This window comes from Lutra lutra, chromosome 1 (assembly GCF_902655055.1).
Source record: "Lutra lutra chromosome 1, mLutLut1.2, whole genome shotgun sequence".
NCBI lineage: Eukaryota > Metazoa > Chordata > Mammalia > Carnivora > Mustelidae > Lutra > Lutra lutra.
In genome coordinates, this window is record NC_062278.1 from 103,959,066 (window position 1) to 103,987,032 (window position 27,967).

Below are 27,967 nucleotides of genomic sequence, written 5' to 3' on the forward strand. Positions count from 1 at the left end.
CTTTTTTGGATTATTGTTGTTATGACAACTACTTTAAGGACTAAATGTATTTGTCATGATTCTGAGTGAAAGTACTCTTCATTAACAGTAATATTCACACCCCCTTCATATGCTATTAACATAACAGTAAAAATGTTACCTGAATTCCAAAATGACCTTACTTGCCTTTGCTATAGCAGTTGACATCACTTTCCCACCTTAAGGTACAGGTGATGTTAATTAAACTCTGCTTAGATGTCAGAATTTCTAAAGTGGGTGTCTGAACTTTATACCTGATTTTTAAAAAAGTTTTGGCAGAAGCATGACCACTTCCAGAGTTAGCATGCCACGTTAACCCTTGAAAGAGCTGACATTTATTTGATTAAAAACACAATTTCTTTGTAAAATTACGTAATACACATTTACGTTTGTATATAGACTTATCAAAGGAAAACAAAATGCCAACTTAAGAATTCAGACATTTAGACAAGACTTGACTTCTGGGCTTCAGAAAGATGTGGAAACTTTTTCTGAAGAAATTTTTCTTTCTTTTTCTCTAAGCTTTTCTTTCTTGCTTCAATCCGGGCTTGTTTCTCAAGTCTCAATCTAGAATATAAAAGCATAACAATTTATATAAAACTACTCCCCTGTTATTCAATACTATCAAGGTATGTCCAAATCAGTTACTTAAAAGCCTCAATCATGCCAGCCTCCATCTTAGGTATGTCATATAAACTATAAAACTTGAATAATCACTGTAAACTGACACAAGTCAAAGATAAACTTGAAATCAAAACCATCTGTTACCCTACAGCAATTCTTCTATTTCCTATCTGAAAAGAATGAATAGATCTTGTGAGCCTGTAACAGACTGGACTACCTTTTATAGTTTATTTTAAAAGCACTAGTTTTATTAAACAGATTTTTGTACCTGAGATCTATCATGAGGCTTCTAGGAATTCCCTGATTCCAAATAGCACTCAGTCTACCATATCATTTTCCCTATAATGGAGAGAATCAAACTTATACGAGGAGATGCTACTTGGGTGCTAGTTAGACTTACCATTCTCTATGTGAGTTTGTGGATACCCATTAGCATCCTGGAGCATGAAGCATTTGTGCCTCAGCTAAATTACTGTGCTCTCTAGGGTCACTTATGAATCAAAATTACAAATGATAAATACATGGATGCCAACCCTTTACTGTATTTAAGTTGATATTTTCCAGGATATTTTATTGGTCACTAGGCATAAGTTTATATAAAATATAACAAGAATTAAGAGATATGTAGTGAATAACTTAATATGCCAGTGCTGTGGGAGAGGTCATAGAAATTTGAGATGAGAGTTCTATCTGGGTGAAGAACAAAATAGGTATAGATGTTTAAAAATATAAGGTGTTTTGCAAATTCAGTATAAAGACTAAGCAAAGCTGAAACCAGATTACCCATTCTATTCATCAGTCTTTGCTCCAACTAAATTTTAGCCATTAAAGAAAAAAATCCATAAACCCATATGAAAGAATAAAGGTTTGCTATTCTTAAGAACAGAACAATTATGCTTCGTGCTCTGAAGGTAAGGCTAAAAAAGGTTCAAAAACAATAATTATAACATGTATAAAGCCTGTAAGAGTGACACTGGATTTATAAATTCTCATATGTTATTTTAGAAGTCAATTATAGCTTCACCTTACATGACTAAGGGACAGAAGAACCAAATGGCACTTTAGGTTTTGAGAAGCTATGGAGGAAAAAAAAAACAATAGTGCAGTTGAATTTCTTCAGTTGCTTAGCATCTGACCTGGGCCTTAAAATGTGAATGGTGGAGAGATTGCAGACATGTAGATAAAGAAGCAACAAAAGGAAAATAAGCAAGACTGTTCAGGAAATAAGGAGAAGGGTCTGAGTTTTATGAAGGATATGCAGTAACACTAAGTTGTGGAAACACTGGGTGGGAAGGAGTTGGATTTGTTCTGTAGACACGAAGCTCCTGCAGATTTCAGAACAGCACTGGTGTGATAAAAGGTTTGAGGAAAATGAGCCAGGAAGCTGTATTTGAATGGACTGGAGTGAGGAAGAAGTTCAATAATTCATTTTGATGAAGGGGGAATGCACTAGGGTAGAGATGGAGTACAAAGGACAGATTCTGGAGACCTTCTGCAGGAAGAATTAAATCAAGGATTGACTGCATCTAGAGCACTGATGATAAAAAAGAAAAGTGCTGCTTAATGCCGATGCAGAATGGACATACTATATAAAAGGGTTCTGGACCTAATTCCACTCGTGATGGTCCCCCCAACAGCACCCTCTTACCAAGCAATTCTCAGACACCAGCAGAATGTCTGAGACTTCAACTTACTTCTGATACTACCTACATGGAAATTGCATCAGAGACTATCATCTGTGCTCAAGAATCTGCTACAGACTGGAAGTTCCCACAACTTCCTCCTTGAACTTCAGATGCCAGTTAAAGTCCAGGTTCTTATCTGTACTTCTGACAGGCTATAACCCTCCTTAGGTTTGATTAATTAGCTGGAGTTGCCCACAGAATTCAGGAAACCCCTTTACTCACTACATTACTGATTTATTATAAAAGGATATAAACTCAGGAGCAACCAGACAGAAGAGGTGCACAGGGCAAAGAGTGGGGTGTCCCACTCTCCTCCAGTCTCCAGGTGCTGCTCACCAACGGGGAAGCTCCCTGAACCCTGGCCTCTTCAGTTTTTATGTAGGATTCATTACATAGGCACAAGCTGATTAAATCACTGGCCACTGGCAACTGATTCACCACCAGCCCCTTTCCCCTCTCCAGAAATCAGAGAGTGGGACTGAAAGTTTCAACCACCTATTCAAAGTTGGCTCCTACAACAACCAGTCCCCGTCATTAGGTGCTCTCCAAAAGTTACACCATTAACCTAACAAAAGACACCCCCGCCCCTTTTCATGCAATAACATGAACTCATAAGTTATGCAGTTGAAGTATTTGGACTTTCTTTTCACACTAGAGAGGGATTTAACCATGTACTTACATACAGACTGATGAATAGAAAGGCAATACAAATTTTTGAAAGGATACACACTAGAATGTCAAAAGCAGCTATTGCTGGATGGTAAGATTATGGATGACTTTAATTTCATCTTTTCTACCCGATTCTTCTATTTTTTCTTCTATTTTTTTCCCCCACACTGTGCATATACTACTTCTATAAAAGTTAACTTGTGTCCTCTAAATATTCATTATTAAAGGTATTTGTGCTCACCTGACAAAACGTTCCACATAGGGCATTGCAAAGAATCGTTTCCTATTGTATCTTTTATTTAGGTACCAAGGTATAGGCCACTGCTTGAATTTGTGCCTGCCAAGAAAACAAAAAGATACTGCCTTAACAGAAAATATTTAATATATTTTTCACTTTTTATGAACAGTTTTAGCCATCTTTGAGCTAAATATGTTTTCAATAAAATGAGATGTAACTGGCTTTTAAAAGATTTTACAGGGCACCTGCGTGGCTCAGTTGGTTAACATCCGACTATTTCACCTCAGATCATGATCTGAGGGTCATGAGATTAAGCCCTGCACTGGGTTCCATGCTCAGCCCAGAGCCTGCTTAGGATTCTCTTTCCCTCTGCTGCTCCCCACTGCAATGTTAATATAATTAATACAATATGCCACATGTTCTTTTTTTTTTTTTTAAGATTTTTATCTATTTATTTGACAGAGATCACAAGTAGGCAGAGAGGCAGGCAGAGAGAGGGGGAAGCAGGCTCCCTGTGGAGCAGAGAGCCTGATGTGGGGCTCAATCCCAGAACCCTGGGATCATGACCTGAACCGAAGGCAGAGGCTTAACCCACTGAGCCACCCAGGCGCCCCGCCACATGTTCTTTTTGACAGAAGAAAAAACCTTAGATGAAATGTTTTTAAGAAGGAGCTCTGCGGGGCGCCTGGGTGGCTCAGTGGGTTGGGCCGCTGCCTTCGGCTCAGGTCATGATCCCAGGTCCTGGGTTCGAGCCCCGCATCGGGCTTTCTGCTCAGCAGGGAGCCTGCTTCCTCCTCTCTCTCTGCCTGCCTCTCTGCTTACTTGTGATTTCTCTCTGTCAAATAAATAAATAAAATCTTAAAAAAAAAAAAAAAAAAAGAAGGAGCTCTGCATTTAAAAGGCTATCTTAACTATTTTAACATGCAACAGAAAATTAGGGAGAAGGCACAGGAATTATAATGTTTGAATTAATAAGTTACATCAGAAAGATGATATAATTGCTTTGTTCACTACTTTGTTTAGCTCTGGAAAAGATGAAAAGCAAAATTTAAAAAAAATCTGGAGATGAGCACTCATTTAATTCTAGTATCAACAGAGATTCTCTCCTTTATCCTCACCCTTTCCTAATTGATCTCAACTGGATTAATCCAAATAATATTAGTAAAAAATAAAGTTTCTACTTTTGGTAATTTCTCTCTTTCCTGTATTGGATTACACAGTTAGACATACTGCTACTCCCCTACATTTGGCTACAAGCAGCCCCATTACTGCAAACTCCATTAAAAGATCCTATCTACTGAGTAAGCATTATTATTTTATTTAATTTTAAGAGTACCGGGAAAGTCTCCAACCACACACAATGCCTTCTTCATTTTGTTGACTGATGTTTAAAATTCTACTAAGTATGCTTTCTTTTAGCAGCTCAGTCCAAATGTCAATAAAGCCCTGGAAGAGACAGACTACACTGGGTCGTCTTCTCAATTATTTATACAGTTTGAATGTTTATTATCATATCCTCTCCCAAGGTCTGACATAACTTTGGCAACTAGAGGGACAAAAGGTGGAAAGATGTAATGAAAATAAATTATTTCATAATTTGGACTAGGGCTTATCCTGATGGCAATGTGAGCAAACACTGAAATGGTTTCATATGAAATGGTTTCAATGTTTCATTCCTTAAGAACTTCTTTTTGTTTTTGTTTGTTTTTAGAATTTTTAAAATCTCAGGTTCTTTTTTTTTTTTAAGATTTTTATTTATTTATTTGAGAGAGAGACAGTGAGAGAGAGCATGAGCGAGGAGAAGGTCAGAGGGAGAAGCAGACTTCCCATGGAGCTGGGAGCCCGATGTGGGACTCGATCCCAGGACTCCAGGATCATGACCTGAGCCGAAGGCAGTCGTCCAACCGAGCCACCCAGGCGTCCCAAAAATCTCAGGTTCTTAATGGGCAGGTATGTGTCCTAAAATTAGCTTCATGGTATTCGTATTTACAACCCTTTGAAATTGTATGTGCACACGTACATTTTGCTAGGGAAAGGATCTGTAACTTTAATTAAATTCTCAAAAAGTCATATGATTGACATAAGATTAGGAACTACTGTTAAAAAGAACCTACAAATAACTGAATCATGAGAATGAGGTGCTTGGCCTACCAGATAATGCTACCTTCATTCATATTCTGGGGCCCCAAAGGGGCCTGGGGACCTCTGTTTACATTAGATACATCTATAATATATTTCATATGGTGAGAGTTTTTATAAAAGATACTGGACAGGAGAATAAGGCATGAGACTGCCACTCTCATCTTAGAAAAACCACAGTGGAAACTATGTACCAGATGATTCTTCCAAAGATGTCTCTTCTCCAAGCACCAGGTCTGCCTTTTTCTTGACCAGTCTGAAGAAGTCTTAGGGCATCTTCTCTTTCCTGGACAACCTTATCTAATGCATCCATGGAATCTACTACCTGGTAAGAGAATAAGAAGACAGAATTTGAACAATCACCTACAACAAATTACTCCCCCCCGCCCCCGCCAAAAAAAGAAGAGAGAACATACAAAGACAATGCTACAGAAAATCTTTTTTTTTTTTTTTAAGATTATTTATTTCTTTATTTCACAGACAGAGATCACAAGTAGGCAGAGAGGCAGGCAGAGAGAGAGAGAGAGGGAAGCAGGCTATCTGCCGAGCAGAGAGCCCGATGCGGGGCTCAATCCCAGGACCCTGGTATCATGACCCGAGCCGAAGGCAGAGGCTTTAACCCACTGAGCCACCCAGGCGCCCCAATGCTACAGAAAATCTTAATGAGTATTTTTGTCAAAGAACCATTCTGGGGGCACCTGGGCAGCTCAATCAGTTAAGCGTCTGCCTTCAGCTCAGGTCATGATCTCAGGATCCCAGGATCAACCCCCACAATGGGCTCTCTGCTCAGCAGGAGCCCTGCTTCTCCCCCTGCTTGTGCTCTCTCTCTCTCGAGTAAATAAATAAAATCTTTAAGGAAAAAAAAAAAAAACCCAAACATTCTGTCAAATATTTCCTAAGAGTCTTTTTGGCACAGGTAGGCATACATGAGTGTTTATAATATCACTTTTTGTAATTTTTAAAAAAGTTTAGTTTCACTGATTTTTTAAAAGATTCATTTATTTGAGAGAACCTTCGAGTGCATACAAGTTGGAGGAGAGGCAGAGGGAGAGATTCTTGACTACCACTGAGGATGAGCTTGACTCGGGGATTGATCTCACAACCCTTGAGATCATGACCTGAGCTGAAACCAAGAGCCAGATGCTCAACTGACTAAGCCACCTAAGTGCCCCAAAAGTTTAGTTTCATTTAAATGAAGATCTACTTAGATTTCCATATATATATGTAGGTATTAGTTTTGTTTGGAGTGGGCTACACTTGTAGAGATTCCTTACAGAGACCCCATCTGACTCCTGTTATTTCAAAACTCAATGAACTATTAAGTGATAACAGTTTACTACTTTTTAATATTAAAACCCATGTTTTGGCCTCAACTAATCAGTGTGCCCAACACAGACACTGATGTTTTGACCTAATTGGCAGCTGCTACTATTACAAGAACAGAATATCAGTCTACCCTGATCCTAGAAGATCCATTATGAAGCAAGAAGATCCTATTAGAACCTCTATTTTTATCTTTTTCTTTTAACATTTCTATTGAGTTTTACAATGCATATGATAATATACTGGTAAGGCAATACATATATCTTTATAAATAAATATTCATATTTGGGGACTATAATGACAAGCTGAATTTTTTCATAGCTCTAAATACCAGAGAGGCATTTTTAGCTGGTTCTATGTATTATCTGTGAGCCATCATAACAAATAGAAATATTGCATATAAACATTTGTTTCTTAAAAGAGCTCTCAAAAATGGGGGTGTGTGTGTGGGGGTGAAGAGATGACAGATTAGATTATAATCTTCTAGGGACATCTGACTGGCTCCGTTGGTTAAGTGTCTGACTCTTGACTTTGGCTCAGGTCATGATCTCATGATCATAAGACTGAGCTCCACACTGGGCTCCATGCTGGGTATGGAGCCTACTTAATATTCTCTCTTCCTCTTTCTCTGTGCCCTTCCCTAACATGAACAGGTGCGTGCACTCTTAAAAAAAAAAAAAAGGTCTTCCAGGTAGCTGCGGGACCCAAAAGAGATATGAAAGTCACAAATTTAGATAGACTACCTCATAATCCATACACTCAGCTCACACTCAGTGCTTCTATTCTCCCTTCTTCAATCAAAGCCACACTGAGCAGCTGAATCCACATGTACTTCCTCTTAACTATATGAATTTCTACAAAATCTCTGAGAAATAAAAGATGGATGTGAACGGTGAATCCTATTTCGAAGACACCCAAACTTAGAAGAGTGAAGAAACCAGACTGGTTAGAGCCTAATACGAAGCTGTGCAGCCCTTAGGAACTTAGTAAGCCTGGCTGTGAACCGACTACATTAGAGTTCCTCCATGCAAGGTTTCTTCTGAGGCGCCTAACTGAAATCGAATGTTAGCTCACGAAGAAAGTTAAATGGTTACCCAGTCCACAGAGTTAACATCTGACTACTCATGTTCATGCCACCAGATAAGAAGGAAAATCGGAAGTATCAATTAGATACATCTTATTTAAAACAAGCCAACCTCAAAGAACTTTCTTTCTAGTTTAACTATTCCAAGCCAAGAGTGTCCTTACACATACTTCCAAATCTTCAGTTTATATCTTAAATTGAGAATAATTCTTTTTAAATATTTTTCTTGATAAATTTTCCTTGGTAGTATGTCACATACATTTGAGGTTTAAAAAAAATTTTCCTTGGTAGCTCTGTTCTCACTGACTATCTACTCTGGCACAGACACATCAACAAAGAGCTGACTTGCAAGCAATCCAGGCAAAAAACCCTGAGAGATCTAACTAGATAAAACAAAAAACTTCCACATGGAAGAACCAGCTTACATGTGTACAGCCACGAAAAAGAAAAGGCAGATCTGCATATACTGATAGGAAAAGATAGCCAGCATATACTAGGTAAGGGGAAAATGCCAATGTCAGAAAAGTTTATACAGTATAACCAAATTAGAGGAATTATCTAATGTAAATAAAAATAGGCACACTTCTACAGGCAGAGAAAAATTCTGATGGATAAATGGGATATATGTATAATGATTACCCCTCGGAGTGGAAATAATGAACCCAGGGCATTTTTTTTTTTTTTTTTTTTAAAGCAGACTCCATGCCCAGCATGAAGCCCATTGTGGGGCTTGAACTCACAACTTTGAGATCAAGACCTGAGTTGAGATCAAGAGTCCGTTGCTCAATTGGCTGAGCAACCCAGGCGCCCTGGGAATTTTTTTTTTTAATGAAGAAAACCTAATTTGAACAATAGTTGACCTTTTCACAACAATGTGAATATTCTTTTTTTTTTTTTAAATTTGACAGAGATCACAAGTAGGCAGAGAGGCAGGCAGAGAGAGAGAAAGGAGGAAACAGCTCTCTGTTGAGCAGAGAGCCCGATGTGGGGCTCGATCCCAGGACCCTGGGATCATGACCTGAGCTGAAGGCTGAGGCTTCAACCCACTGAGCCACCCAGGTGCCCCACAATGTGAATATTCTTAACACCACTGGACTATACATTTAAAAATGACTAAAAAGGTAAGTGCTATGGTATCTGTTTACCACAATTTAAAAAAAGTATTAAAACTTTGACCTCGTTCATAAGGAAGTAGTTAAATTGGAATTAGAAATGTAAAATGGCGCAGCTACTTTAGAGAACAGCTGGACCGTTTCTTAAAACATTAAACATAGATTTACCATACAACCCAGCAATTTCACTCCTAGGTATCTACCCAAGAGAAATAAAAACACATGTCCACTTATCTAATGAGGTTTGCAGGTGGGAATGGGGAGTAACTACAGATAGGCATGACACTTCACTCTGGGGTGATGGAGATATTCTAAAATAGTGAAGGTTGCACAGCTCTGTACATTTACTAAAGATCAAACAAATTAAAAAAAAGAAATCCACTTGCCAAGAAAAATAAGAACCATACACTTATATCTTTTGGCTTTTATCCCACCCAAGAGTCTTCAGCCTCCCATAAATGTTACCTTTTCTAACCGCTCCGGACTTGGCATTGGCAATTTCTGCCGCTTGGCCTCCTGTTCTAGAGTTAAGAGCATGTTTCTTTCTTTCAGTAGGACATACCTATAGCAAAGAATACAAAGCTTGTGATGCTAGTCTATGGTTACATTAAGGTTGTAAATTTTTTAAAAGATTTATTTTAGAGAGACACAGGGAGAGTGAGAGAATAGGGGGAGGGGCAGAGGAAGAGAATCTCAAGCAGACTCCTGCTGCGTGCAGAGTACCTCCTGGGGCTTGATCCCAGGAGCCATGAGATCATGACCTGATGCGAAACCAAGAGCTGGATGTTAAACTAACTGAGCCACCTGGGTGCCCCTAAGATTGTAATTTTTGACATCAAAACTGATGATCTGTATTCAAAAGTCCTTTAGAAATGCTGATTTATAGAGTATCATTACAGATAATTATCCTTTAGGGGCACCTAGGTGGCTCAGTGGGTTAAGCCTCTGCCTTTGGCTCAAGTCATGATCTCAGGATCCTGGGATCAAGTCCTGCATTGGACTTTCTGCTCAGCAGGGAGCCTTCTTCCCCCCTTCTCTCTGTCTGTCTACTTGTGATCTCTCTCTGTCAAATCAGTAAAATCTTAAAAAAAAAAAATTATCCTTTAAACAAAGCTGTAATTGATTCTTACTCATTCATTTGTTTAATAAATTTTCCGCCATAAACTGTATTAAGTACCAAGAGAGTTTATAAAAAAGCATAAGAAAAATTCCTTATATTCCAAGTAGAAAGAAAAGATGAAAGATAACATTTGGTGCCTATTATATGACAGGCAATGCGCTAAGCATTTTACATATATTACCTCATTTAATTCTCACAACAACCCTTTGAGTTGGTACTATTAACACTTTCTGAAAGAAAAAAGTAAGGCTGACAGAAGTAAGCTATTCTGGGCACACAGCTAATTCAAGATTCAAATTCTGGACTCCTTGTGTGCATTAATTCTTTTTGTTTTCATTCTACTATGCTGCCTCAGAAATTGGAATGTAATGTGTATATTAAGTGGTATAGACAAATACCAAAAGAATTAAGTGAGAGAGAGGGGACACATCTCTTCTCACTAGGATGATAAGAAAAGCCTCAGAGAGATGGGATTTGTTAGGCTAGAAAGGAAAGCAGAGCAAATATGACCAAACGTACTGAAGTGGCAGAGCTGAAGTGTGGGTGTAGGTTTTATGAATAAATCTGTTTGAGATTTACAGCTGGAAGAAAGGAAAGGTAGTAAATGTGGAGGGCACTGAAAACAACACAAAGGCATTGGGGTATCTTAAGCTGTGGAAGATGATGATTTTGCAGAAGAGAAATTGTTTGGTTTTAGCCAAGATGAACACTAACAGCCCTGCCTAGCCCTTTACCAATAACCTAAGTAACAGTGCTTTCATACAACTAATTGCTCTATAATGAAGCTGTGCTGTTCTATACATAACACTTCTGATGCCAAATGAAAGGTTTTTTCCATCCTGAGGCCAAATACGTGTTGACTTTTCTAACACCACTTCTCCACCACTTTGACACTCCCAGTAGAGCCAGATTGTACAGATTTAAGGCTTCCAGTCCCCGAAAACTGTCCCCCACTTTACAGACCAATAGCAAGTTCCAGGCCCCCGAGATATCCAACAACTATAAACTGGGATTTCAGTGGCCGTTTGGGAGATCTTTCAATCTGCCTAAACTTACTTCTTTCAAAACTGAACTGGACAGCCAAGGCTCTAAAACCACCAAGATGGAATGGGATTGACTGGTATTTAGAAACTGCCACACATTATTAGGAATCTAAAACTGCCTCTCTGCAAAATATAATTTCTAGACTAACAGGCAAACAATTAAAAAGACAAAAAGGCTTATAAGGTCTTTTCCCCTCCTATCTTTGTCTCAGGATGCACAGCAGCCACCTGTGTTCAGGCCGCACATCCGGTGCCATCACCCTCCTTCCCTTTTGCACTGCCTCACCCTCCACACCCCCTGCTCCCCCATGCTGATTCTCACCAAACTTCCCTTTTCCTCTAAACCTTTCCTACTCTGTTCTTTCCTTTCCTGAACCTATTAAAACCTGCCCCTTTAAAATTAAGTCTTCTGAGGGTCTAAATAAACCCTACCTATCTATATGGTCACTGAACTAAGGCTGAATTGCGGCCATAGTTAAAGAGCTCCCTAAAGTGACTGAGGACACCAAGAGATCTGCTGAAGAATTCAGCACAGTTATTCAAACTCATCAACCTGGTGTCTCAGATTGATAATTAGTCTATATCCTTGTTGCTGAGGGGTAGACCAAACACTAGATGAAACTTGATGGAAACATCCTAAAAGTATTTAGAGAAACAGATCCCTAACTTTTGGCAAGATGCTAGAACCCTCACTGGAACTCTCCACCAAGCAATATGGTACTTTTTTCTAAGCCCCTTGACTAGAATGAATGAAATGAATGAATTATATGCAAAATTTTGGTGAATTTGTCATTAAATTACTATTATAACCAACTCCAAATTGTCTTTAAATTTTCTTTGAGACAATTTGGAGTCAATTATAATAGTAATTTATTATTTCTAATTTATAATTTCTAAATTAAAGCAAATTTAAAGACAATTTGGTCTTCCTTTAATATACTGAATCCACTTGAGTAACATTTAACAATATATGTACTAATGGAATGAACCAAGATACTTCTGGTTTAGTTACAAGGACGAGGATGGAAAGGGAAACTATTCAGATTTAGTTAATCTGGTAAGTAACCTTATTTGCATCCTTGGAGGAAACACCCATAAGACCACTAAAATTCTTACTTTTCAACTCCTGCAAATAAGGGCCCTAAACAAAACAAAAACCCTCCTACTTTCATTATTGCAAAGAGCCAGGACATTTAAAAACAACAACAACAATAACAACAAAAAAGACCATAACCAACTGAAATGCTCCAGGAGCCTTCAGCCCCCTAGCCGGCCTTTCCAATGTCTTCCTAATTCCCAATGACAGAGCTCTGAGGAACAACAGCTTTCCCAATCCTCTTAATCAGCTCAGAGAAACCATTCTCCAGATTGGGAATGAATCTGTCTCTACTGATGTGAGAGCTACACTCTAGGTGCTCAACCCCACCGCTATAAAGCAGTCTCCGCCTCAGAGCTAAAACAGCTCAAATAGTAGGGATGGCTAATACACCTTAACAGGTTCCTATCTCTGAACCGATCCCCATTTGTCTAGGAGAAGAAACAATCTTCTCCTTAGTTCCTATGCCCCCACTGGGCCAATATTTCTTAGAAAAATACCATACCAGAATTCCTTTCTTCCAAAACAGGGAAATAATTCTGGAATTTGAAGGTAGTAATCAAAATTGCCAACTAGGTAAATTAAATGGCCCTCTGACATCTATTATTTGCTCCATCTCTGACAGCACTATAGCTGAGTCTGTGGACACTGATCATTTGTCCCTACTGGATCAGCTACCATCCTTTTTTTTTTTTTTAAGATTTTATTTATTTATTTGACAGACAGAGATCACAAGTAGGCAGAGAGGCAGGCAGAGAGAGGAAAGGAAGCAGGCTCCCCGCTGAGCAGAGAGCCCGATGTGGGGCTCGATCCCAGGACCCCGGGATCATGACCTGAGCCGAAGACAGAGGCTTTAACCCACTTAGCCACCCAGGCACCCCTACCATCCTCTTTATGAGTAAGATCTTCAACTGTTATTGGCAGAATCCACAGTGCATCTCCCATCAAGATTCAAACAGATCCCTCAAAATCTGTCCCTGGAATTAACGAATAGCCTGTAAATAAAGAAGCCCATAATAAAAGATAACCAGGCTCTCGGGTGCATTAATCCCTACACTAGTCCCTGTAATACCCTTATTTTACCTGTAAGAAAACCCAATGGCCAAGGATGGAGGTTAGCCCAAGCAATAAATAACATTGTTATCCCTTGGCACCTTGTTCCTAAGGGCTCCCCGCCCCCCATCTGCTACTGACATTCATTTCCACTGAAAGCAGATTGTCCACTGTAACTGACCTCTGCAGTACATATTTAGTATTCTAGCTGATAAGGACAGTTAATCTTTTTGCTTTCACTTGGGAAGAATGGGAAATATACCAGGCCAGAAATGCCCCAGGCCTACAGAGAGTCCTTCTTACTCTCACAAACCTTAAAAACTGATTTAGATCATATAGTTTTCTGTAAGATCTATGTTGTTATAATATGTAGATGATTTCCCTCTTTGCTCCCTTTCTCAAAACTCTTCACAGGACGAAAACAACTAACTGTTGCAACTTTTGGCCTTAAAGGGACATAAGCTCTCCAAAATAAACTGCAGTTTGCTCAAACTTAGGTTTGATACTTAGGGCACCTGATCTTAGAACAAGGACTTTTGGATCCAGGCAGACTTTAAGACATCCTGAACTTCCCCAAACCTAAAACTAAGCATCTACTATGAGGCTTTCTTGGACTTGCTGGCTACTGTTGGAAATGGCATCCCAAAATTCTCTCTTAAGACTCAAACTCTATATGCTTTACTAAAAGATGACAAATTTGACTTTATTATTTGGGAAGGTCAGGAAAACGTAACCTTTGGAACTTTAAAAAAGCCTAGTTATGTACCCTGCCCTTGGACATCCTAATCATCAACTTTCTTTTCTCCTCTTTGTAAAAGAGAAGGGAATGCCCCTGGGAGTACTCACGCCAAAACATGGGGACCATCAACAACCTACAGGGTATTACAGCTAACAGCTAGACCCTGTGGCATGGGGATTCCCCTTGTCTCAGAGCCACTCCTGCCACCATCCCTTTAATTAAGGCCACTGAAGACATAGTAATGGAGGGGCACCTAGATGGTTCAGGCGGTTAAGTGTCTATCTTTGGCTCAGGTCATGATCCCAGGGTCCTGGGATTGAGCCCTGCGTCGGGATCCCTGTTCAGCCTGCTTCTCCCTCTCCGACTCTCCCTGCTTGTGTTCCCTCTCTCTGTCTGTCTCTGCTGCTTGTGTTGTCTCTCTCTCTGTCAAATAAATAAATAAAATCTTTAAAAAAATGCTTTTCACAGTGCACTCCCTGGAGACGGCAACCTTAAGCATCATATTTTGTAACCTAAAGATTTCATCTATTGAAAAAGACACCTCCAGAAAGACTCTCTTCAACCTTGTGCCACCGAACTCCAAGGAACAGGATCCTGCATTCACATGACACATCTAGGGAAAGCACAAAACCCTGACTGGACCTGCACAAAATCCAGTGACCTGAAGGTATGAATTTCCTGGAACTGAAGCAGATATGCGATGAGACAGCTTTCTCAACATGCCCAGACGAGGCTTGCATACTCTTGCATCCTGTGCCAGGCACCCCAAGCATGGAAGACCCGCACTGGGAAGATGAATCCATGTAACATCTGCTTTTGAAAAGCAGAGGGGCTTAATTTCTCAAATTCTTACAATCACTGGGGTTTAACACTTTAAACTTCAAAAAGCAGCAGGCTTGGGTCCAAGAGAGGAAATGGAGTCCCCATTCTTAAAGAGACAGTACAACAAACAGTTCCACTGAGATACAAAACAGCACCAGTCGGAAAGAATCCTAGGGTGTACAGGAGGGAGATTTGTTTCTTAATCTTGGGACCTATGCTGGAGGGGCAAGGATGAAAGAAAAGGATAAAAATCACAGCAAGAGACCCAAACAAAACAGATGTTAAGTAATCTTCTTGATAGAGAATTTATTTTATTTACTTATTTTAAAGATTTTATTTATTTACTTGACACAGAAAGAGAGAGATGGTGAAAGAAGAAATACAAGCAGAGGGAGAGGCAGAGGCAGGCTTCCTGCTGAGCAGAGAGGCTGATGCAGGGCTTGATCCCAGGACCCTGGGATGACGACCTGAGCTGAAGGCAGACTCTTAAACAATGGAGCCACTCAGGTGCCCTGATAGAGAATTTAAAATAATGGTCATAAAGATAATCATTGGACTTGAGAAAAAAATGGAGGACCTCAGTATAAAAAAGAACTAATCAGAGATGAACAACTCAATAACTGAAATTAAAAATACCCTAGAGAGAATAAATAGTAGACTATAGGAAACAGAAAAACAGATCAGTGACCGGGAGGACAGACTAATGGAAAGCAATCATGCTGAATGTGAGAGGGGGGGAAAAAAATGAAAATAGACTTAGGGAACTCAGAAGCACCATCAAGCATAATAATATTCGTATTACAGGGATCCTAGAAGGGGAAGACAGAGTAAAGGGGTCAGAAAATTTATCTGAAGAAATAATAGCTGAAAACTTCCTGAACATGGGAAAGTAAACAGAAACTCAGATCCAGGAGGCACAGAGAGCACCCAATAAAATCAACTTAAGGAGGTCCACACCAAGACACACAGTAATTAAAATGGCAAAAGATAGTGATCAAGAAAGAATTTTAAAAGAAGCTAAAGAAAACAATTACATACAAGGGAAACCCCATAAGGCTATTAGCTGATTTCAGCAGAAAATTTGCAGGTCAGAGAGAGTGCATGATATATTTTAAGTGCTGAAAGAAAAAAAACCTGCAACTAACAATATTGTATCATCCAGCAAAGTTATTCAGAATAGAAGAAGAGATAAAGAATTTCCCAAACAAAAGTTAAAGGAATTCATCACTAAAATAGCCTTATAAGAAATGTTAAAGGGGACTCTGAGTAGAAAGACCATAAGCAGGAATAAAAGTAAGAAGCCCAAAAGCAGTAAGTATATCTACAAAAATCAGTTAAGAAATTCACAGAATAGAAGGATGTAAAGTATGACACAATATACATAAAACACGAGAAGCAGAGGAGTAAAAATGTAGTGCTTTTAGGATGGGTTCCAAACTTAAGTGACCATCAACCTAATTAGATTGCTATATGCACAAGAGGTTATATATAAACCTAAGAGTAAATCACAAATCAAAAACCAATAATCAATATATAAAAAATAACAAGAAAGGAATCCAAATATATCCCGAAAGAAAGCCAGCAAACTGTAAGAGAGCAAGAGAAAAAAGGAACAGAGGACAAAAACAATCATAAAACAGTGATAAAATGGCTAGCTATCAATAACTACTTCAAATGTAGATGGAGTAAACACTGCAATTAAAAGACAAAGGGTTCTGGAATGGATAAAAAAGCAAGACCTATCTATCTGTTGCCTACATGAAACTCGTTTCAGACCTAAAGGCACATGCAGACTGAAAGTGGAGGGATGGAAAAGTATGCGAATGGAACAAAAGGAAAATGGGCAGCAATACTTATATTGGACAAAATAGACTTTAAAACATTTAAGTCTAGAACAGGAGACAAGGAAAGACACTATATAATCACAAAAGGAACAATCCAACAAGAAGACATAACAATTGTGATTACTCACGCACTCAAAAAGGGAGCACCTAAACATATAAAGCAGCTACTAACATAAAAGAAGGAACTGATACGATACTAGCAGAGAACTTTAATACCCCACTTCCATCAATGGAGAGATCATCCAAACAGAAAATCAACAAGGAAAGAGTGGCTTTGAATGACACATTGGACCAAATGGATCTAACAGATATATTCAGAACATTCCATACTAAAATGGTAGAATACACATTCTTTTTTCAAGTGCACACAGAACATTCTCTAGAGCAGATCACATGAGTCCACAAAAGAAGTCTTAACAAATTTTTAAAAATCAAAGTCATATTATGCATCTTTTCGGACCACAAATGCCATGAAACCAGAAGTCAACTACAAGAAAAATCTGGAAAAAAACCCACAAATACATGGAGGTTAAAATAACATGCTACTAAAAACTGAAATGGGTCAACCAAGAAATCAAAGAGGAAATTAAAAAAATACATGAAGACAAATGAAAATGAAAACAGCAGGTCCAAAATCTTTGGGATGCAGCAAAAGCATTTCTAAGAAGGAAATTTACAGCAATACAGACCTATATTAAGAAGCAAGAAAAAAATCTCAAATAAACAATCTAACCTTACACCTAAAGAAGCAAAAAACGAACAACAAACAAAACCCAAAACCAGCAGGAGAAAGGAAATAATAAAGATTAGAGCAGAGATAAATGAAATAGAAATTAAAACAAAAGAGAGAACAGATCAATGAAACCAGAAGCTAATTCTTTGAAAAGATCAGCAAATATACCTTTAGCTAGACTCATTTAAAAAAAAAAAAAAAAGATAGAACCCAAACAAAATCATAAATAACACCTGATGACAAAGAAGGGACTAGGACTATCAGAGATTATGAAAAATTATATGTCAACAAACTGAACAACCTAGAAGAAATAGATAAATTCCTAGAAACATATAACCTCCCAAAACGGTATCAGGAAGAAATAGGAAATTTGAACAGACTGATTACCAGCAAAGAAACTGAAGCAATAATAAAAAATTTCCAAAAAACAAAAGTCCAGGACCAGAGCACTTCACAGGGGAATTCTACCTTTTTTTTTTTTTTATTTACTTATTTTTTAAAAGATTTACTTATTTATTTGAGAGAGACACCACACGCATGTACGCAGGTGGGAGGTGCAGAGGGAGAGAAAGAGAATCTCAAGTAGACGCTCTGTTGAGTGAGAAGCCTGATATGGGGTTTGATCTCATGACCTGAGCTGGAATCGAGACAGATGCTTAACTGACTGGGCCACTAAGGTGCCCCAAGAATTCTATCTTTTAAAGAAGAGTTGATACTTATTCTTTTATAGAATAATACTTATTCTTTTACAGAATAAGAATATAGAAAAAGGGGCACCTGGGTGGCTCAGTGGGTTAAGCCTCTGCCTTCGGCTCAGGTCATGATCTCAGGTCCTGGGATTGAGCCCCACATCGGGCTCTTTGCTCAGCAGGGAGCCTGCTTCTCCCTCTCTCTCTGCCTGCCTCTCTGCCTACTTGTGATCTCTGTCAAAATAAATAAAAATTTAAGGGGCGCCTGGGTGGCTCAGTGGGTTAAAGCCTCTGCCTTCAGCTCAGGTCATGGTCTTAGGGTCCTGGGATCGAGCCCCACGTCAGGCTCCCTGCCCCGCAGGGAGCCTGCTTCCTCCTCTCTCTCTGCCTGCCTCTCTACCTACTTGTGATCTCTGCCTGTCAAATAAATAAATAAAAATCTTGGAAAAAAAACCAAACAAACTCATAAGTCAATATGATTTCTATTTAAAAATAAATAAATAAATAAATAAATAAATAAAAATTTTAAAAAAGAATATAGAAAAAGAATTCTTTCATAGAATACTTATTCTATTATTATAAAATAATTCTTTTATAGAATAATACTTATTCTTTTATAGAAGAGAAAGGAAAGCTTCCAAATTCATTCTATGATGCCAGAATTATCCTCATAGCAAAACCAGATAAAGACTACAAAAAAAGAGAACTCCAGGCCAATATTCTGCTGAATATACATGCAAAAATCCTCAATGAAATATTAGCAAGAAGAATCCAACAATACATTAAAAAAATAATTCACCATAATCAAGTGGGATTTATTACTGGGATGAGAGGGTCGCTCAATGTTCGCAAATCAATCAACATGATACATCACATCAACAAGAGAGAAGATAAAAACCATATGATCATTTCAACAGCTGCAGAAAAATCATTTGACAAATACAGCATTTGTTTATGATAAAAACCCTCAACAAAGTGGATTTAGAGGATATACCTCAACATAATAAAGACCATCTATGAAAAATCCACAGCAAACATCATACTTAATGGGGGAAAACTGAGAGCTTTTCCCCTAAGGTCATAAATAAGAAGAGGATGTCCACTGTCACCACTTTTATTCAACACAGTACAGTAAGTCCTAGCCACAGGAGAAAACAAAAAGAAATAAAAGGCATCCAAATTGGTAAGGAAGAAATAAAACTTTCACTAGTTGCAGATGACATACTATATGTAGAAAACCCTAAACTCTACCAAAAAACTACTAGAATAAATGAATTTAGTAAGGTCACAGGATACAAAATCAATCTACAGAAATCTGCTGCATTTCTGTATGCTAATAATGAAGCAGGAGAAAAAGAAATTAAGAAAACAATCCCATTTACAATTGCACCAAAAATAATAAGGTACTTAGGAATAAACTTAACCCGGGAGGTGAAAGATATGTATTATGAAAACCATAAAACACCAATGAAAGAAGTTGAAGACAACATAGAGAAAGATATTCCACGCTCATGGGATTTGGAGAACAAATACTGCTCAACTGGCCATACCACCCAAAGCAATCTACAGATTTAACACAATCCCTATCAAAATACCAATAGTTCACAGCACTAGAAATAAGCAATCCTAAAATTTGCATGGAACCACAAAAGACCCTGAACACCCAAAGCAATCTTGAAAAAGAACAAAACCAGAGGTATCAGAATTCCAGGCTTCAAGTTATACTACAAAGCTGTAGTAATCAAAAGAGTATGGTACTGGTTGGGGCGCCTGGGTGGCTCAGTGGGTTAAGCCGCTGCCTTTGGCTCAGGTCATGATCCCAGGTCCTGGGTTCAAGCCCCGCATCGGGCTTTCTGCTCAGCAGGGAGCCTGCTTCCTCCTCTCTCTCTGCCTGCCTCTCTGCCTACTTGTGATTTCTCTCTGTCAAATAAATAAATAAAATCTTAAAAAAAAAAAAAAAAGAGTATGGTACTGGCACAAAAACAGGCACCTAGATCAATGCAACAGAACAGAGAGCTCAAAAATAAACACAGGAAGGGCACCTGGGTGGCTCAGTCAGTTAAGCCTCTAACTCTTGGTTCGGTTCAGGTCCTGATCTCAGGGTTCTGCTCTGTGCTCAGTAGGGAGTCTGCTTAAGATTCTTTATCCCGCCCTCTCCCTCCCACTCTGCTCCTCTCTGCCTCACATACCTGCTCTTTCACTATCTCTCTCTCAAATAAATACAAAAAACCTTAAAAAAAAAAAACAAACCACAATTATGTGGTCAGTTAATCTTCAAGAAAGGAGGCAAGATTATACAATGGGAAAAAGACAGTCTCTTCAACAAATGGTGTTGGGAAAACCAGACAGCCACAAGCAAAAGAATGAAATTGGACCACTTTCTTATACCATACATAAAAATAAATTCAAAGTGGATTAAAGACCTAAATGTGAGACCTGAAACCAAAAAAATCCTTCAAGAGCGCATAGGCAATAATTTCCTCTGATATCAACCATTCCAACATTTTTCTAGATTGGTCTCCCCAGGCAAGGGATACAAAAGCAAAAATAAACCATTGGGGGGTGCCTGGGTGGCTCAGTCAGTTAAATATCTGCCTCTTTTTTTTTTAAATATCTGACTCTTGATCTCAGCTCAGGTCTTAATCTCAGGGTCGTGAGTTCAAGCCCCATGATGGGCTCCACATTGGGTGTGGTCTACTTTTTAAAAAATAAATAAATAAAGTATTGGGACGATTCAAATACAAAGCTTCTGCACGGCAAAGGGAATAATCAAAAAAAAAACAAAAAGACAACACAGAGAATGGGAGAGGATATTTGCAAATGATATACCCGATAAAGTGTTTAGTATCTAGAATACACAAATTATTTATAGAACTCAACACCAAAAAACCACAAATAATCAAATTTAAAAATGGACAGAAGACATGAACAGACATTTCCCCACAGAACACACACAGATGGCCAACAGATACATGAAAAGATGCTCAACATCACTCATCATCAGGGAAATGCAGATCAAAACCACAATGAGATAGCATTTCATACCTGTGAGAATGGCTAAAATAAAAACCACAAGAAGTAAGTACCAACAAGGATATGGAGAAAAAGGAACTCTTGTCTAATGTTCATGGGGATACAATCTGGTGCAGCCACCGTGGAAAACAGCATGAAGGTTCCTCAAAAAATTAAAACTAGAATTACTATATGATCCAGTAATTTCACTACTGGGTATTTAACCAAAACCCACTGAAACAAATCAAAAAAGATATATGCACCTATATGTTTACTGAGGCATTATTTACAACAGCCGAAGTATGGAAGCACCCCAACTATCCACTGATAGATGAATAAAGAAAATGTGGTGTATATATATGTACAATAGACATTACTCAGCTATAAAAAAGAATGAAATCGGGGCGCCTGGGTGGCTCAGTGGGTTAAAGCCTCTGCCTTCGGCTCAGGTCATGATCCCAGGGTCCTGGGATCGAGCCCTGCATCGGGCTCTCTGCTCAGCGGGGAGCCTGCTTCCTCCTCTCTCTCTCTCTCTCTCTCTGCCTGCCTCTCTGCCTGCCTGTGATCTCTATCTGTCAAATAAATAAATAAAATCTTTAAAGAAAAAAAAAAAATAAAAAAATTAAAAAAAAAGAATGAAATCTTGCCATTTGCAATGAGGATGGATCTAGAGAATATAATGCTAAGTGTGAAATAAGTCTGAGAAAGACAAATACCATATGATTTCATTCATACGTGGAACTTAAGAAACAAAACAAAGTAAAGAAAAAAGAGACAAACAAAAAAAGTCTTAACTATACAGAACAAACTGATGGTTCCCAGAAGGGAGGTGGGGGATAGGGAAATAGGTGAAGGAGATTAAGAGTACACTTACAGTGACAAGCACTATGTAATATATAGAATTGTTCAATCACTATATCGTACAACTGAAACTAATATAACACTTTAATTACACTGAAATTTAAATTTTAAAAAAATGATGCACCTAATAAGGAGATGATCTCTAATAGTTAGGCCTTGAGAAGTATAAACTTTAGATGGGAACTGCCAGAGAATTCTCTCTTAACCTTCCTTGTTACTCAAAAGTGGCCTTTTGACGTTCCCAACTGTTAGGCACTTTCCCTCCAAGGTAGGACATGACAACCAGGAAAGATCCTTTCTGGCATTGAAGGACAATACCACTAAATATAGAAAAACTGAGTCTTGAACACCACTGCTTTCAAGGAAAGATCTTGACCAAAAGGCGGAAAGTGTGAATTAATAAAAGGAAACCTAACTAAAGTGGACTGGAGATGATGGAAGGGGTTGCTGAAACAGGGAGCCATAACATGCCATGTCAATTATAAGAAAAAATGTCAATTACAGATCCCTAATAGAAGAATCTTCAACAGGAAAGAATCAATTACAGACTCCAACAGGGAAAGACATACACTGCCATCTCCTATAAGAAACTGACCATGTCAGCAGCTCAGCCAATGAGAAACCATCACCCTGAACTCTTTGCTTTTCTCCAATGGACTTTCACTCAAAACGACCTGGCCCAACTTTCTCCATAAAATAATATTCCTTTGTTAGACTGGCCTATGGTTTTAATTCAAGAGAGCATAGGCAGTAATTTCTCTGATAGCTTGCTTATCCTTAACTTCAATTCCATTATTCCTGAATAAACCCATTTTGCTGGTAAAATAACTATTTTTAAGGTTAATAGTGAAATGGGTGAGAGGAGTGAAAAAGTACAAATTTCCAGTTATAAAATGAGTAAGTCAAGGGGATGTAATGTACAGCATAGTGATTAGTTAATATTGTACTGTACATTTGAAAATACCTAGGAAAGCAGATCTTGAAAGTTCTCATCACAAGGAAAAAAAAATTTCTATGTGCAGTGACATATTTGAACTGTACTTAAGGTGATCATTTTACAATGCATACAAGTCTCAAATCACTAAGTTGTACCCCTGAAACTAATACAATGTTATGTCAATTGCTCCTTAATAAAAATAAATACAAATATGTAAATAAGTAAATAATCCATTAAAAATGCAACTCTATCTTAAATTCTCTCAACCCTCTCTAATTCATCAGGAAAATCTGCCAGAAGTATCTAGCTAAATTCCCAATTAAATGCACTCTCCAACATACTCCCCAGAGTAAATAAGCTAAAGATTAAAGACCATGCATAAGGTAATAAAAAGGAGGAAGGCCTAAATGTAACAAACTCTATTTCATTAGTTTACTAAAATTGTTAGTATAAATATGCTAGTATGATTAGTAGAAGTAACAGTAAAATTTCTAAATCCCCAAATACTTAAGAACACTATTACATTTGTCTTAATGTAACTTAACCTGTCATATTTATAAAATCTATAATGATTTTATACATCATCCATAGTATTATAAGACAAATTACGTTACTGTATTTCTTACATCAAATATATAATGTTTATACCTCACTGTTATACTTTAACTGCTTCAAACACTTACACATATATATTTCCTAAGATTTTAAGTAATCTCTATACCCAATGTGGGGCTTGAACTTAAAACCCCAAGATCAAGAGTTACATGCTCTACTGAGCCACTCCGGCACTCCTTGAACACCTACATATTAATGTACTCAGTATACTTACCAAAGTTTATGTAAATCTTCATTACTTTTATTCCTTAACTGCTGACAGGTCCATGAAGCTCCTATTAAAATTATGAAATTCACAACATGAAATAATTTTCTAGCTATGTGCCCTGTGGCAAATTACTTAACCTCTCTAAACCTATTTGCTAATCTATAAAATATAATAGTTTTATCACATTATATGTAAAACATAATTAGGATTAAATTGGCATTAAATTAGGTAACGCATGAAAATATTAGTAATGTGACTGGCAATAACATTTAAAAAATGTTGTATTAATAAAGAATATATTTCCAAAACTTAATGCCAAAATATCTTATGTCATCATAAATTAATATGCAACTATCTCTAAAAAATAAAATCTAAAACAAACCTTATCTCACTTCAATTAACAATTTTTCTTTTTTAAATATTTTATTTATTTGTTTAGAGAGAGAACACATGTGTGCATGCAAGTGAAGGGACGGGCAAAGGGAGAAGAGAATCTAAAGACAGTCCCAGCTGAAGAGCAGGAAGCCTGGACATGGGGCTCACTCTCTTGACCCTGAGATCATAATTTGAGCAAAAATTGGGAGTTGGATGCTCAAGAAACTGAGACACCCAGGTGCCCCTCAGTTAATAATTTCAACATATTGCTCTTCTAAACCTCTTGCCACCTGCCAATCAACAATTAACTCTATATTACATTATCCTTTTAATTTTCTTTGACATTCCCAAAGGAAAAAAAAAAAACGAAACACCTAAATGATTTCCAAGGTGCATGAATAATCCCAAAATAATAAAGGGTTCAATAAATATATTTAACATTGATCAACCCAAATATCTTACCAGATTTCACTTTTTCTTCCCCCCAATTCTTTGGGTCATCAAAAAATTCTTCCAGTCCTTTCCTTGACAATGTGGTATGAAGTAATCTACACTGGTGAAAAGATGTGATATTTGGTATGTTCTTAGACAAAAGACTAAGAGAAAACCTGCAACTGAACATATATAAACAGTGATTAAAGTTTTACAACATTTGGATTTTATAAGCACTAACTGGAATCATTTCCTCACCTGTAATTTTAAGAAAATCACTCATGTTTCTGCACAAAAAACATAAAATGTTTTAGAAATTATTTTTAACACTGCATTACAGATGTTGCTACCCTTTAATTTCACAGGTTAATATATTCACATGATTTGGAGGTAATATACTGATAAAACTATTTTTGTTTTTTTTTGTTTTGTTTTTTTAAAGATTTTATTTATTTATTTGTCAGAGAGAGAGAGGGAGAGAGAGCAAGCACAGGCAGACAGAATGGCAGGCAGAGGCAGAGGGAGAAGCAGGCTCCCCGATGAGCAAGGAGCCCGATGTGGGACTCGATCCCAGGACGCTGGGATCATGACCTGAGCCGAAGGCAGCTGCTTAACCAACTGAGCCACCCAGGCATCCCTGTATTTTTGTTTTTTATAAAGATTTTATTTATTCATTGGACAGAGAGACAGCAAGAGAGGGGCACAAGCAGGGAGAGTGGGAGAGGGAGAAGCAGACTTCCCACCAAGCAGGGAGCCCGATGTGGGGCTCAATCCCAGGACCCTGGGATCATGACCTGAGCCGAAGGCAGACGCTTAACAACTGAGCCACCCTGGTGCCCCGTATTTTTTATTTTTTAAATAGGCTCCAACATGGGGCTTAAACTCATGCTCTAAAGACTAAGACAGTCAGCCCCCCCCGACTGATACAATTATATTTCAAAGTAACATTTTTAGGCCTTTCATAAACTGATAGTAGTTCTATGAGCAGATAAAGACATTCTGAAGGTTAATTTTGCAACATATATCACAAGCTTCCATGCTTCCCCCTTCAATCCAATAATTCCTCATCTAGAAATATCAACTAAAAATACTATAGCTGGAAACTGATAAGTAAAAATGTCTATTAAAGCATTATATGTGATATCCAAAAGTAGATAATAATGCAGGTATGCAACCAGGAAATGGTTAAAAAATTGTGCGTTTGGGTTTTTTTTTTTTTTTAATTTATTTATTTGAGAGAGAGAGTGTGTGCATGCACATATGTAATTGTGCAGGGGGAGAGGCAGAGGGAGAGAGAATCTCAAGATGACTCCATACTAAGTGTGGAGCCTGCGTGTGGGGAGAGGCAGCTCAATCCCACAACCCTAAGATCATGACCTGAGCAGAAATCAAGAGTTGGGACACTCAACAGACTGAGCCACCTAAGTGCCTCAATTACTGTTCATGTCTATGACATTATTGTGAAGTAATTTAAGAATCATTTTTTTTTTTTAAGATTTATTTGTCAGAGAGAGAGACACACACACACACACAGAGCACATGCAGGGGGAACGGTAGGCAGAGGGAGAAGCAGGCTCCTCACTGAGCAAGGAGCCCAACGGAATCAATCCCAAAACCCCGGGATCAAGACCTGAGCTGATGGCAGATACTTAACTGACTGAGGCACCCAGATGTCCCTAAAAATCATATTTTTAAAGAATATTTAATAACCTGGTGAAATCACTGAAAACACAATAGCAAATTACATCACAAGTGTTGTATTCCTTCCCAAAAAAGTTAACCTGTATCTAAACCAAGGATGCAATCAGACAAATTCAAATGGAGGGATAATCTAAAAAGGCTGATTTTATAAAAAATGTTCTGGATTAAAGATAACGAAGGAGACATAACAACTAATGCCATCAGTGATTGCTGATTGGACCCTGAATAAAAAAATTAAGAAAGAAAGAAAAAGAAATTAGCAAGATATTGACAAGATTTCAATTTGGACTGTATGCTAGATAAAAGAACAGTAATTGTAGTATATTGATACTACATTATCCAGCGTGATCACTGTAGTACTGTATGTAGTTAAGATAGTGCTCTTGTTCTTAGGAGATATATGCTGAAGTGTCATGATGTTTGCAATTCTGACATGCCTCAAATAGCTCAAAAAAAATTATAAAGGCATGGATATACAGAGACATAGAAAATGTGACAAAATTGCTAAGGATTGCTTAATAAAGATGAAGAGCATATGGTTATTTTTTGTCTATTCTTACAACTTTTCTGTCGGTTTGAAATTTTTAAAAATAAAAAGTTGGGGAAACAAGAATAAAGCACAAAACTGCATATATGTAAATACGATTTTGGCCTTATTCTAAAATTACATGTGTATGTGTATATACACATTGTATGTGTATATATGCAAAATTAAAAAGAATGGACGGAAATCTTTATGTATGAGTGGCAAAAATTATTACTTTCTTCAAAACACTTTGTCTTATTTTCCAAAGTGTCTGCAAATGAACAGGTATTCATTAATAAAAATCTTAGTTTATTTTGAAGAAAAAAGGATGATGAGGAAGAGACAATTGATCGTTACCTTTATCAAGTTACAACCTTTGAGCCTCTACGAAATGAAAAAAAAAATATTATCTCTAAGGAAAGCGTAAGCAATAATATTGTAGCACATAACAGACACTCATTATTGTCCTATCACCATAGGGTCTGGAGCCTACTTAAAATAAATAAATAAAATAATTTTAAAAAATCCGACATACCCAACTATGTATAAAATTCAACTCATTACACATAAAAGCCAAAATAAATGAGGAAACCATACACCATAAACTCTAGTTCGTCTGTCTAGAAAACAAACTCTTGCCAGAAATAATGAACATATGTAGGATGTTCCTTTTTCACACCTGCAGGGCTACTTTCCGTTCATCTGAGTTTCATTTATCCACTGAACATTATTAAACAGTCTCTTTATGATAGATTATGGAATTACAAAGGCCCCCTTCTTTTTCATCCATCCAAACCTGGCTCCGTTCCATAACCAAAAACTCTTCAGTGCAACTCACCCAGCCAAACGGGATGCGCCTGCACCTTTAGGTTTAATTCAACAAATACTGGGTATCCACAGACCCCATGGACTGCGTGGTCTTCAGTAAATGACAACAAAATGTTTGAGAAAGGAACGGAAATGTCGGAGGTGGGAGACTTTTCTAAGGTCATTCCCTCCTCACGCTAATGTTTTCGGTCTCATCCATCCGCACGACCTCTCAGCGGTTTTCAACATCTCGGCGGCCAAACAAGATCTAATACCGGAGAGGAGAACAAGCCTACTCCTCACATCACTTACCCTGTGCTAGCTAGAGCCTGAGGACTTACAAGCGACCTGGAAACCTTCAGGCTAGTTAAGACGTTCCGGCAAAGAACACCGAAACTGGCCGCAGCCATATTTCCACAGACGCAAGCGCACTGCGTTTTCCCATGACGTCACTTCCGGTGT

General features: G+C 38.0%; 1 protein-coding gene across 5 annotated transcripts; it reads right to left on the reverse strand.

Moving 5' to 3' along the window:
- Positions 1-317: 317 nt before the first annotated feature.
- MRPL47 (mitochondrial ribosomal protein L47) lies at positions 318-27,966 on the reverse strand. Of its 5 annotated transcripts, none has more exons than XM_047731064.1 (7): positions 27,818-27,966; positions 24,502-24,653; positions 23,671-23,731; positions 9,358-9,454; positions 5,568-5,698; positions 3,238-3,333; positions 318-585 (listed from the first exon to the last, which is right to left on the reverse strand). In XM_047731064.1, exons 1-7 carry the CDS (start codon positions 27,913-27,915, stop codon positions 462-464), a joined length of 759 nt encoding a protein of 252 aa, XP_047587020.1. In that variant the 5' UTR covers positions 27,916-27,966; the 3' UTR covers positions 318-461. The 5 variants fall into 5 exon arrangements, with proteins under 5 accessions (XP_047587020.1, XP_047587050.1, XP_047587026.1 ...); XM_047731094.1 differs by having other exon boundaries at positions 24,502-24,592; positions 27,818-27,952; XM_047731070.1 differs by having other exon boundaries at positions 24,502-24,587; positions 27,818-27,948.
- Position 27,967: the final 1 nt, after the last annotated feature.

Bases quoted from the DNA above. Each gene is read 5' to 3' on its own strand.
- MRPL47 (XM_047731064.1), bottom strand. From the start codon at position 27,915: ATGGCTGCGGCCAGTTTCGGTGTTCTTTGCCGGAACGTCTTAACTAGC. The intron at 24,654-27,817 runs GTAAGTGATGTG...ATATATGTTCAG, and splicing joins CAGGCTCTAGCTAGCACAGG to TTGCAGGTTTTCTCTTAGTC. The intron at 3,334-5,567 runs GTACATAGTTTC...TTTTCTTGGCAG, and splicing joins ATCTTTGGAAGAATCATCTG to GCACAAATTCAAGCAGTGGC.